Here is a 14,048-nt window from a genome sequence, read left to right as displayed (position 1 = left end):
CTGGTTTCAGCCAGACTTTCATTTTGTTGTAGCACAAGGGTTTCACACACACTTTAGTTTCAGGGGCCACATACAGCACGGTTTCATGTTGAGATCGATGGACTGGTAAATAGTGCCATAATAACCTTTAAATTTAAATTTTGAGTTTTTGTTGTTGTGGTGCAGAGTATTTGTGATAGAAATGTCTTTTTTTATTTTATTTTATATTTTTAATGCTTCTGTCACATTAATTTTCTGATGTAAAAACAATCCTGACACTAATTGGAATTGTGTGTGATTCATTGTTGGTAGTTTCCTATTCCAGATTTGTGCATTGAAACAATATCTGTTCTAGATATGGCAAATTATATGATCGCAATTCCATCTCCACTATCTGGTCTGGATTTTTAAATTCTATGCAGGCTTTCCCATATTGGGTGGAAGTAGGTGTTGTCTCAAGCAGCAAACCCCTTTCACCTGACCATCTATGCAGTTGTAAAGAGACCTGTTGGCCGACTGAGGTCTAAAAATAGGCTGCATGAATGTTGCTGCAACCATCGGACCAGACAATCGCACACACACGCACGGAGACACTTGTTGTGCGGATAAATATGTAATACCATGGGCAGAACTAGAGGAAACTGTGGTCTGTAGTCTGCTTTCTTAAACTGCTCCAGAGCTTGTTTTTTTTTCTCTCTCTCTGAGAAAATACTTGCGTAAGTGTGTATATTTTATTTTTCATCAGTGACATAACATGAATCCTCTTGTCCTTATATTCAGGATAAACATTTCCATATATACAGTACATATACATACATTTTTTTTTCTTTTAATCCCAGCATGTTGTAGTTAATTACGGAGCTCAGTTTTAAGCATGCAGTGTATTTGATGGATACTGTATGTCCCTTCTGCTCCCCGCTGGCTGTGTGTTCACCACTGAGGCGGCCCAGCTCACGTCTCTCTCCGGCTCCCATAAAACAGCAACAGCCTCAAGGTGTCTGCTGACAGCCAGCTGCTTCGTTTAAGGTTACAGCTGATCTACATTTCACACACTCCCAGCTCACAGCGGCTTGTTATGTGTCGCGACAGGTGAACTCAAGTCAATGGTGTGATTGCACGGAAGAGAAAGAGATGCACATGCTTACAGTGGAGGCTAGATTGTAGTTATACAACAGACTACTGAACGTGCTAGTCTCTCTCCCTCGCTCTCTCTCTCTCATGACCCGAGGGATTGCATAAGCAGCCATCTGAATATAGAATGACAGACAGTAATGAGTGTTGTGCTTGAATCTAATTGGTCTAGACACAATGCACGAGCCCTGTGACCCTGGTGTTTTACATCTTTACCTTCAGAGTGGCCCGTTATCATCACACACACGGCGATCAATACTATTTATTATGCAATTAGAGGGAAAGTCACCTTTATAGAAGTGAAGCTCAACGGGAGCAGAATAGCTCCCGTTTGAACTCGGTCTGGCCCTTTCTGATCTTTGTGCAGCAGGTTTGAAGCGATGAAGTCAGTTTGATGTGACCAATATTTTGACAGATGAAAAGTTCTGAAAATTAGGAATCATAAAGAAAAGTTGGTTTGCCTGAGGTCCTGATGAGATTACAGTCAATCAGTGCCACAGCAACATAAGTTTGTCATTTTCCAGATAACTATTGACCACTGCCATCGTGCTTTATGTACAAACAGTGGCATTTTTGGTTATTTAACTGATAGCATCAATGTTTAAACTTCAGAATCCACAACCACCATCATAACACAGTATTCAACTGATGCATTAAGTTGCCGATACTCATGAAAAGGTAGACCATATATGGATTTCTCTCACGTTAGACACTAGTGCCCATCAACCTCTTTATTTCCTATAAAATCATCAAGGAAATGCAGGGATGCAGGATGTTTGGTGTGAGGCGAACCGTGTCTGGGAGTGTTGGTTTAAAGTTAATCCCATGAGTGTCTCTCTCAGTGCGTGAGAGGTGACAGCTCTGCTTTATTTAGATTGTAAAATACATTTATTGATGTGTTTCGGCCGGTCCCCTTGTGAAATAGCTTTCATCACTATGAGGAGCGTAAATGTAATCCTCCTCAGCCATGCAAAATAATTCAAGAGTAGAGAAGGAAAAGGTAGACCATGAAGGGGATGAATCTCTCCATCTCCACAGCCAGGTGCAGCTTCATCAATGTGATGTTTGAAGGAGCATGTAGAATGAATGAAAGATCTCACTGCTATTATGTATGTATGATGGTGGTTTTCCCTTGCATCTCAACCTAAATTACATTAACAAACCCAGTGTTATGGTGTGATGTGTGTAATCGTCGCACATGCTTGCGATTGTGCAATTATAGCTGTTATAGTCAAGTAACACATTGGTTTCTAACTCCTCCAGTGTTCTGGTGAAGCTGAAGATGTGTGCCACGTATAGTTGTGGGAAATCCTAATACAGACTGAGTCAGTGGAGTCCAAAGAGAGGGAGGAAGGACAGGCTGTCAGGCTGGGAATTTAGACAATTTCAAACAGTGTGTTGAAGGTAAAATGTGGTCGAGATGTACTTTTTCAGTCATTTGTGGTGGTGTGAACGCTAAATTCGGAGCCCTATTCTCATTTGTTGTGAGATTTGATTTGAAATCCGAACACGGCACAAATGAAAGCCGGCGCAACAGATCAAACACTCATGGGATCGGATCCGTTGCCTCTCTGCCTTGACACATTTGTTTGTTGGACACTTCACTCTCACATAAGCATTTAGTAAGCTATAATGAGCTCTCAGCTGGTAAAGGATGCCACTACTGTAATCCTTTGAGTGCGTTTCGTTTTTGCTGTAGAAGTTCTGAACATCATGTCATTATAAAAGCACTTCATATACCATCTGTGTGCCGATAATGAAAGACCAGCGAGAGGACAGTAAAGATAAGTTGAGTTATCCGTCCGTCTTGTGCACAGCACACTGTCACCAATTCACCTTCATTGCATATTTTTAGACCCAGAGAAAATTCACACACGCACAGGGAGAACATGCAAACTTCGCACAGAAGTGTGCTTTGATGGATTCTTCCGTTTTTCATGGTTTTGGTTTGGACCAGATAACCACAAAGCGTGAAAACTGCCCACGCGATGTTTTAATGGCCACACTTGATCTGTAAGTCTAATTTTATCCACATGAAATTGTCATAAATCTGCTGAACTACTAATTAGGTTTTATTCAAATTACTAAAGTGAAAAATGAGTAACTGAGAAAATGGTAATGTGGTGTGTCATTTGTTCAACTGAAATACAATCAAAGTGAACTGGAGTGATGCGCTCAGCGATACGTCCTATAGCAAAACTAATGCTCATACTGTGTGTTTCCCAGATAAAGCTGCAGGAACTGTTTTTTTTTCTCTCTCTTTCTCTCTCTCTCTCTTTTTTTTTTTTTTTTTTTTTTTTTGGGGGCCGCTGGTGCATCTGAGGATATTTTTATTTTGCAGAGGGTAGTCCGGTGAACGCAGCTTTGAGACTCGCTGTATTACTGTCAGACCAATTATCACCACAATGCTGAAGATGTTAAACACCCTGGTGGTGCTGTTGTAAACATCTGTTACCTCATTAGACAGCTCAGACGCTCGGTGTGAAACATTTTTCCTCTCATGCTACATCTTCTTTTTTTTTTTTTTTTCCACAGAAAATCATATACAGATCTTATTTTGATCTTAAAGCTCTTCGTATATATTGACATACAACTCTCCCAATGGAATTCAAAGTCACAGAATAAGGTTAAGGATATGTGATGTTTAAAGGTAAAGATGAATAAAAGAATGTAGAGATCGTAAAATAAGATAGTAATGAGATGAGTAAACACTAATCCAGTGGTTCCAGTAGTTTCTTTCATTTTGATGGTGGCTGTGTCTGCTCGTGTTTGGCTTCAGTCGAATGTTTTGGCAAATTATATATCTGCGAGTGGCTCCCCACCAGTTTTAGACTCAACCTGGATGAGTTCCTGGAGGAAAATGATTAGAAGCCACTCCACTAATCCATACATTTATAACATAACAAATTACAAAGCTCTACTTTAAGCCAGGTCAAAAGATGAGTTTAGGTTCACATTGAAAGACGTCAGTATTAGCGGGCTGTCTCAGATCTTGTGGAATTAAATCCTGATTGTTCTCTTACACCATGGATCTTGCTTTTCCAGGTCATGGCAAGAACCACAAGGATGCAGCATCAGTGCGAGCCACTCACCCAATCCCCGCGGCCTGTGGGATCTACTACTTTGAAGTCAAGATTGTCAGCAAAGGTCGAGACGGGTAAGCAGATGCGACGCACTCTCAGCTTTATTGCTTGTGTCCTGCGTGACCTTCCCCACTCCACAGTCACTTCTGATATTCTAGCGCGTCCAATCAAATCGAATACTGCTGCAGTGACTTGCAGTATTTCAGATTTGGGTGTGTGTAATAATATCACTGCGTCTTTAATGAGATCTGTGTCCGCATGGTTAGATTGAAGGCTGCACAGTGTATTGTGAATTTATGACTGACTGAACTCTGATAAATGGTGTTTTCAGTGTTCACTCCTGCTCCGCACATGCAAAATGACGGACTTCAAATATTGAAGAAGAAATTCTTTTTCATAGACAGCTTGAATAGTTTCAAACCTGGTGGACATGGGGTGGAAGGAAAAGAAAGATGGAAAAGCTATGTTTTCCACAGTGTAGTCGGGGGACAGAGTGGAAGCATTAAAAAAAATAATAATAATAAGTTCCACCTTTGGGAAACGTTTTCAAAACTTTTCAGTGGCTCTGAGCATCTTTGTCATGTGAACAAACCTCCAAAAAATGCAAAGAAAGTTTTGTGTTTTCACTTGAAAGGCTTTGAAAGGTAAATCAGGTCTGAGACATCAGAGGGCTTCTGGACACTAGATGCTGAATTAATTTCTCATTTAAAAAGTATCAGATGGAGAGACTCCTAAAACAGATTGGATAGAAACAATGCCCGATGTTCTTTTTAAGCGACCATTATCCCAGCTGTCGTCTCCTCTTCCTTGATGTCTTGTGATCTCAGGGTGCCTTATTTGCTCATCGCCAGGCGTCTCTGGATCACAGCAGCAGCTTCTGCATTTTTAATTTGCTGTAGAAATATTTACCTCATGGTGACTCTTCATTAAAAGCACACATTTTATTGTTCAAAGCAAAGTTGCAACACACAGCGTCTTCAGATCTGGCTTACTCTTCAAGGGTTTCAATACCAAGAGAGAAAATTCTCTCAACTCGTTGTGAATGTTTAAACTTCTGTTCATTTGCTGTCAGCTGTATGAATGATGTTACAACCCCAAAAATGACCACTTTGGCAAAAAAAAAAAAAAAAAAAAAAATCCCTGCCACGTCAAATCTGAAGAGCAAAACCTGACTGAGGGTCTGTGAAGCAGAAGAATCCAAAGCTTCCTCTTAGCGGCAGAAGAATTATCTTAATGTGACATTTGGCCCAGTTATTTCCAGAAACAGGAGAGGGAGAGAAGTGCTTTGAGCTCAAACCGGCTCTTCATCGGGTCCCTATGAGATTCAGTTATTTAGTGAGTAACACACCTCGGCCAGCCTGATGAAGACTGTTTTTTTTTTTTTGTTGTTGTTTTTTTTCCCAGGGGAGCAGACCACAGTACAAATAGCCCACATTTTCACAGATAGATAGCATACGGATCCAGTTGAAAAAAAAAAAAAACCTCCCAAATTTTTAGATAAATGATAAAGAGATAGTTTCTGCTAAAAGTTCCCACGATGCCACATTACATATCTTTCTCATGTTGGATTTGGAGAGTGGAGTGGTGTTTGTAGCCTTCTTGGGCTTTACCTGGCTGCGACAGTTGGTCTCCCAATCCACCAGCTGCCTGGTAGTGAAAACAAATCCCTGGAATCACTCCAGGGGTGAAAATCAGTGGTACATCGTCTGTTTTCTGTTTGCATAAGGAAGAGTAAGACTGAACACCTTCATTACCGATCGAGGAAATACAGCCATCAGGGAGAACCTAGAAGCTGAATCGGTTTTGAGCGTCAAACTAGGATCCAACCTGATCATCTCCCATTAGAGCTGGACGCTAAATGGCCAATTTGAATGATACCTCATGATCTACCCCTGTTGAAGATCAATTTCTACTTCTACTGCAAATTTTTTGTTCTTTTTTTTCTCCCTGTTTTGGATCATTCTGAGGATTTGATTTTACAGTGACAGTCAAATAACTAAACTCACTGCAGAGAAACTCTCATCTCATTCAAAAGTGTTGCGTCAAGTTGTTTTCTACATTTTTCTGCTGCTTTCCTCTCACTGCTGCTCGGGCCGCCATGTTGACCAGACAAATAAATGAACACTCAAAACCTGGCAAATGTTTTCCTCATGAATAAAGCAAAGCAGGCAGTTTCTGCTCGTCGATGGCAGTCAGTCGGGGATGTTGTGACACTGTTCAGGAAATTATTGCAAAACTGAATCAAAAGGTAAAGAGATTTTCTCACTCCAGTCTCGATGACTCAGGAATCTTGGAGCATCTGAATGGCAAGGTATGAAAGGTTTCAAATTTGCTCTGTAGGGGAAATAAATAAGTGGAGGTCTGAACTTTCGAAGGGCGCCACACAGCGCAAATAAGACTTATTGCTGCCCCTTGGCCGAAGCATCTGCTGGGACTCCCTGCGCTGGTCATCAGTTGTAGTGACTCTGCAGATTGCTTGGCCATGTGTTTAGATTTGTGACTGAAAACCGGCCCGATCCTCCTTCAGTCAAAGTCTCGGGCTGCATAATGTACTGTTAACACTTCCCGGTTGCAGTTCATCAGCTCAGTGCAAACAACAAAACTGTGGTGTCGGAGAGATTTGTGATGTGTGACTGTCTTCAAGTTTGACTGAGCCCTTCCAAATCAACCAAGATGCTAAAGAGCCACTCGGCAGCCTTAAGAACGCTCTCTTATTTTGCTCTGAATTTGACTTGAAATCCAGCTTGTTCAGTGCTGTAAAGCAACTTTCTGCTACTCTGTGCAGACATGACAGAAGCGTCCGGACAAGCTCCGCCATGACATTCCTTTGTAATAACATGTACTGTGTGTCCGCTGTATTTTTAAGTTATAGTGAAACCTGATAGTCACTCTTCAAAACAAAACATTAGCATACAGCATGATTTGTTTTACTAACAGACATCTGGAGTTGCGACCCCACTGCTGATCCGTACTGCACACTGCATTGATTCTGACACTTTGCAGTTAAATCCAGCAGTGTTTCTTATACTACAGTTTCACAGGGCTTGGTACATCAGAGCTGTGAAAGAAAACATCTCAGGGATGATCAGTGACTCAGGAATAAACAAAGAAGTCCTGATATTTGTATACTATAAACTGAGTTTGCAGGTCAGTATACCAACAAAATGTAAGAATGAGTTCAGGATCAGCTGATACTCCATTCTAAAAAATTAAATTGGGATTGAGGGAGTAGCTTGAAACATATTCATTTATCACAATTGTGGATTAAAAAAAAGAACATCAAGAAGATTTATTGTAGCGTGAGATGCCACCATAACTGATTTGATCTTTTGTGTTAGGAACTTTGAAAATGTTCTAAAAGCGGTAATGGTGATACACACTGGGTTAATGTATGATTCCTAATTGATTGATTGTTGTATAGATGGACTTTGACTGAAAAGTCATCCTTGCATATGAGTCCAGACATGGGATCTAAATGGAGTTCTCCACTGATGCCAAAGTGAGCTCAAACTGCCATTTCAATTGATGATTTTTTTTTTCTGTAAGCTTGAAACCGATGCAGGTCATCTGCTTATCCACATGTGAGAGACTTAAGACGTCACAACTGACCTCAGAGCCTCCGCAAACCAGCTGCCCATTTCTGATGCTGTGACTGAAACGCTGAATGTGAATTCAAAGTTTTTTCAGCCCGTTGCTCATCAATTATGAACTTTATCTGATTATTTGTCAATGACTGCAAGTGTTTGAATGTGATGTGCACACCCAGTGGCTAATAGGTTGACCTTTTACACAGCAAAGCGATTACATCCGAGATAAGTAAGAAGAAAGGCCAAACAAGAAACACATTTTTTTTGTAGTCGGATGAAGTCAACTTGATTTATTAAATCTCACTGAAATTGAAGTTGTTGGAGAATTATGAGCAGATTATTTCTTCCATTTGAGTTTGAGATATTTTCACTGAAATAAAACAAGCAAAAAAATCTATATGATCACCTGACACGTGACAACACAAATCTAAATTGTATTGATGTTGATGAAATACCTCAATGAAAGCATTTTGTCTTTCATGTTCAATTATTTATTGCTACCGTTTTGTCTAATTCCAGAACCTTTGTCGTTGACAGGAGTGGTGTTACAGTGACTGTTGTTCTCCTCTTGTTGTGTGCAGATACATGGGCATCGGCCTGTCCGCCCAGGGAGTCAACATGAACAGGCTGCCTGGTGAGTAACATGGGCCGTTTCACCGGCAGGAGGATGAACAGACACGCATTTGGAAGACAAATAGATCCCGAAATTAATTTATGGGTGTCACCATGGGCGGGAGGATGTCAGAACATTATTGATGAAAGGACCACGAGACCTCCAAGATCAGGAGTCTCTGGTCTGAGCAATCAGATAAATGAGGTGAAATCAGAATTCCCAAGGTTACTCGGCACAAACAGGTTGCTTGGCGAGCGCTTCATCCCCGCAACAATGGTGTCGGCTCGCTGGGGCCGAGCCAGAGTTTCCTCCACTTAGCGGCCGTGCCGGGCCGGTGCGTTGGCATGAAAAACTTCCCACCTCACGCTCTTTCTTTTGTTGGACGCCGGTTACACACATTACAGTCTGCACAGCTCAATTAGGTAGCTCTAGAGAGGCTTGACCTCCAACGTTTTTTTTTTAATTACTTATTGGCCATCGTTTGGAGCCCTCCGACCTCCCTGGCTCAGATCACAATCGAGCATTGATGGCCTCCGTCGTGTTTACTTTAGCCTCCACATTACGGAATAGGGAGGTTTTTCATCAACATTACGAACCCTGCAGAAGAGTTGGTTATGAGTCACTGTTTTTCATTCAGGGTGAAGATATTTTTAGCGCTGATGCAGCAGAAGAGGTAATGTGGATGATAAAATATGATCCGTAAAGGAGTGAAGAAAACCGATTTTGTGGATAAATGAAGGAAGTCGAGGTTAATATGTGCCCCAGAAGCCTCGGACATCAGAAATCGCAACAGATTTCACAGTTTTAGAGTGATATTAAAAAAAAAAAAAAAAAAAAAAAACAAGTTATGGTCATTTTTTTAACGGTTGGTCAGTTGTTTCAGTGACGGTTCCATTCAGCTCTGCCTCAGCATTACTTGTCCTTGTTAAATTACATTACTACATATTAGACAGAACATTTTGTTTTCTGACTTGCGATTTTGTGATTACCTCTCTGGTAACTTAAAAGTAGCTTAAGCACTCTGGCCCTTTGACAGCCAGCATCCTTGGTTTGATTCTGTGTTTGGAGGACTTTCTGGATGGATATTTTCTATATGCATGGATTAGTTTTATATTTCACCCCGTAATCCAAACACATGCAGATCCGGTTAATATTTCTCTGTTAATTAGTCGTACGAGCGATTGTCTCTGTGATGGACTGGTAAAATTTCTATGTTGTATCCTGTATTTTTCCCATTGTCCGCTGGGTTCCACTCCAGTCCTGTGCAGCCCCAATTTGGATAAAACAGCCATAGAAGATCTGATGAATGAATATATGAATTGATGAGGAAACCCAACACTCTTGAATTTTGAGGAAGGAAAACACAGTGATGGTGTTTTTGGGTGTGACCGGTTTGTGGGTCTGAGCGGTCTGACAGCTGTAGGAAGAACATGTCGGGACACGTCTCAGCGCTGTCAAACAGACCACTGACGGATGATGTGGACTCGGGCTATCAGTGTGACCTTATTCTAATCTGATTAGACAAACTCTTCCCCTCGCTTTGTTCTGACAGACTGCTCAGTCTGTATTCCACAAAGAAAGTGTTTTAGCCGACACTCGTGTAAATTCTTATGGCTTTCGCAGACATAGCCGTTAAGTGAGTTTACCACACGTTAAAGGATGTCATCACCAATTACATCAAAAATAACCTTGTGGCAAGACTTGTATGCTTTCAGTAAAAGGCTTCGGTGAATGCTGCTTTTGTGATTTTTTGAAGATTGCACATGTCAAAGAATAGATGAGGCTTCAGGGGCTGTCACAGTCATTATGTAATCACGCTGAACATTGGCGAATCAGCATGTCGAGCTCTGTTTTGAGATCTCACGTTTTCTAGCTTGGAGGTTTATCAGTTCAAGTTTCTGTTTTCATGTCTACAATTGAAGTGCGGGGCAGCGCTTCCAAACTAGTTTTCCCTCGAGTTCCAGATGCTGAAAACTTTCCCTGATTTCACATTGGCCAGAACATGACATTGTATTAGCCAGATTCTCTCCCATGAACTTACAACACTGCAAACCTTCAGAATAAAAGCAAGAGTCTTATGACCATCTATCAGTGATCGCCTGCTCTTCCTCACCACTCCACGTCTGCCCACGAGACATCGTCCAATTGATTCTTTGTGTGTTTGCTTCTTCTGACTGACTTTGTTTGGTGAACTGCTCTCACTACAGCAGCTGGAAAGTCCGCATGCAAGAGAACCGAGACCCACGGTTTCACAGGGACCAGCGTTGGCTTGTTTGACCCTGATCTGATTTCAGGGGAGCTTTCACAAATGAAAGTGGACTTTCTTAGAAAGTCCATGAAGTGATCTAAGGATCAAACAGGGCCAGTGTGAAAACACCCAAGGCCACAGGAAAAAAACAAGATGCAATAAGGGCACATGAGCGAGCAAGCAAGAGCTTTTCCGCAGTCAGAAGATCAAACTTGACTAACCTCCTCAGCCAACGACTCTCCAAAAGGAATTCAATGAAATTCTTCTGCTCTTGTTATTTCACAACTAAAAGCAGTTAGTTTCAATAGATTAGATTAGAAGCTTTATTTTGAACATGTTAAAAAATAGAAAAGAAAAGTGAAGTCAGCGTAAATAAAACTGAACAGATCATCCGACTACATAAACAACACAGAGAAGTCAGCACCGTATGTTCTCATGTCTTTCACATGCGCAAAAATCACTCTTGATGTCCTGACTACACATGTGCTACACTTCGCAAGTGCTTGCCAGATAGTTGAATAGTTTCCAGACTCCACACCTTCCTGCTCTGCAGTGCCATGCAACTTTACAAGACCATCAGTCTGATGTAGGAGGTGAAAAAAGTCCTGTTTGACCGACTCTTTCGAGACTTTCTTCCAGGAAACGTCCATGTTTCATTGCCTATCCAGGAGCTAAAATGGTAAACAGTCCTCCAGTGTAGTGTATTTTCCACTAAAGCCCCCAGAAGATTAAACAGATGAGTCAAATGACACATCATATCATTAATGGTGGTTTTAAATGTGGTGGATTTTATTATTCACTGGATCCAGATCAAGGATGTAACTATTCTGAGATTGTTTGATAGTTGGAACTTGATCTGTTCAGTTCATAAATGCAGTTCTTAAATATTTTCTATGTGATTCACTCTGCTTTTCCAGTCTGTAAGTCATACTACGATCGTGTATGATGTAGTCTCTATGCATTTTTTTTTTTTAATATATATTGCCAAGTTTTAATATTTAAATTACTCTGGCCTTCCCTGAAAAAGGATATACCTATTTCATATTAAGACTTTTTAAAACATTATTAAAGAATAAATATGGAAGAAATTTCTCAGATGTAAAAAAAAAAAAAAAATAAGGATGCTGAGTCCATGCTAAATGAGTGGGACAATTACCATTACGTTTCTTGGAGCAAATTGGACCATATAATCTCTATTTCAAACCAGACGTCCTCACTTTGTTAATTAAAAACAAAATAATAATACAACATCAATCTCATTTCAGGACATGAAGGCACATTTTGACAGTGTGTTGATATTGAAGAATGTGTTCAGTTGTGAGGTGTACGTCTGTTGAACAGAATCAAATGACAATCATCATTTTATTTTTCTCTAATTTGAGGAAGTGTAATTGCAGTAGTAGGCACGTGAGAGGAGATATGAAGCAGATGCCTCACTGAACTACTTGTATTCTGTTTAAAGTGTACATAAAATCTGATTGTGTGTGTTTTTCTATGTTATGCCCTTTTTAATGACTATAGCTCAAATGCATTTATATAAAGAGCACGGTTTCCTCCATCCACAGTACAGAGATACTGTTATAAAGATTTGACAGTAAAACAAGCCTTTGCCTCTTGGCTGATAAGCATTTTCTGTTCTTGTTATTAACATTAACTGAACCCCCCCACCCCCCCGTATGTGACTTCTCCACTTTAAAATCTTGTTTTTTCTGTTTGCCCTCTGTCTTTCTTCGTGCCCCCTCATTCCCTCGCTCGCTGTCGTCATCCCTTTATACTGTCAGCAAACACACACAATGACATCCATGAATGGTTCGCTGATCCCTGATGACATAGGAGGAAGCCCAGTAGCCATTTAGCTGCCAATCGTCCCGACCTAAAACCCTCTTGCCTTTTGCGGCCGGTTGGGCCGCTCGGCCGCTCTCGACCAATCGAATCCCGGGGTTTTCCAGGCCTGTCTGGGGCTGTTTGACCTGCTTATTGACTAGTCAAGATCTGTCCAGAGGCAGAGGTTTGTGGAATGCAGCGACCAGCTGAGCAGAGTCTGGACGCACACAAAGACGCTTCTGCCCTCCTCTTGATTCACATGTGTCGAATGTCGCACAAAGGGTGGAACAGCGTGGAAAAGCACTGCGCGTTCGGATCCAAACGCGGTCACCCGTTAGTTATGAAAATATTTCTGGTTGCTAGGATTTTACTACAGATGGTCTGAGGCCCTGGTAGACAGATTACTGCTGATTGCCTTAACTCTGACTAACTCTGTGTGTGTGTGTGCGTGTGTGTGTGTGTGTGTGTGTGTGTGTGTGTCCCGATCTCGATGGATTTATCCGTGTGTGTCCTAGGCCGACTGATTGCATCTCTGTTTGTGTTTGTGTTTGTACCGGCTCATCTGTGCATCTGTGTCTGCCCGTGCACTCTCTCACAGCAGCCTGTACATGTGCTGTATGTGCAGTGTGAAGGTTAATGGCTCCTCCCTCTGCCTCCATATGTGACTTTATGCTGATTTTCAAGGTTGCAGTTTGTGGTGCATGAGGTGTTACTGGATGAACAAAAAACATGCAGCGCCAGTCAAAATGTGGCAGTGCAGCACTGCAAATTGCACTTTATTGCTGTAACAAAAAAATGATCATAATAAGAGTCATCACTATATACTTCAAATTATATTGCTTTTTAGTACAGTGGGATCAAACACATTTTAGTTCAGAGGCCGCGTGTTTCCCAATGTCATCTTACGCAGGCTGAACCGGTGAAGAAGTGCCATAATAACTTTTAGATTTAAACTTTGAGGTTTTTATTTGTCGTGGCTCAGAAGATATGTGAGAAAAATGTTTATATTTTCACAAAACCAAACAAGTCCTACCAAAAAATTACTATTACTAAAATTACTATTTTGAGATCTGCGATCTCAAAATAAAGCCATTGAGCAACTAAATGATGCATTCTTGTGCAACAATTGCCAAAAAATTAAACTCGTGGCATGTTTGTTATAAACTGCCTATGAAACTAACTTTCAGTTCAGCTTCATCGACATCTCAGCCCGGGTCTCAGTGTAGTGTTGTGTCCACTGCTATAAAGAAATTTATGGAAAAAGAAATATAAAAAAATCAATTTTGTCTTAGAAATGTTTGTAATTTGCTCGGTGGTTCAGGGCCCCAGAAAACTCAGATTCAAACTTCGGGCTTCCTGAGGCGGGCTCTCGTCCCGAGCCGTCACGGCAGCACTGGTTTAGCCTGGGTTTCCTATTGGGCCTAGGGTTTCTGGACTCTAACTGGAGGACAAGTCCATCCTCTCCCTGTAACCTGCCCGGCTTGGTTGGACTTGCCAGGAGCTTAAGCCCCCGCCGATATAGCTCATAGGGTCATTAAGGCACACAAACCCCTCCGCCACACGGTGACAGCACGCAGGGAAAC

At 41.3% G+C, this 14,048-nt stretch overlaps 1 protein-coding gene across 1 annotated transcript in view; it reads left to right on the top strand.

The window, feature by feature from the left end:
- Positions 1-14,048, top strand: part of ranbp10 (RAN binding protein 10) — a 43,124-nt gene that overhangs the window by 14,680 nt on the left and 14,396 nt on the right. The window contains exons 2-3 of the mRNA XM_030096068.1: positions 4,156-4,267; positions 8,362-8,414. Of these exons, the coding sequence (XP_029951928.1) occupies positions 4,156-4,267; positions 8,362-8,414 (165 nt within the window). The remainder of the gene's footprint in view (positions 1-4,155; positions 4,268-8,361; positions 8,415-14,048) is intronic.

This window comes from Salarias fasciatus, chromosome 7, assembly GCF_902148845.1.
Source record: "Salarias fasciatus chromosome 7, fSalaFa1.1, whole genome shotgun sequence".
Taxonomy (NCBI): domain Eukaryota; kingdom Metazoa; phylum Chordata; class Actinopteri; order Blenniiformes; family Blenniidae; genus Salarias; species Salarias fasciatus.
This window is presented reverse-complemented; position numbering and strand designations above follow the sequence as displayed.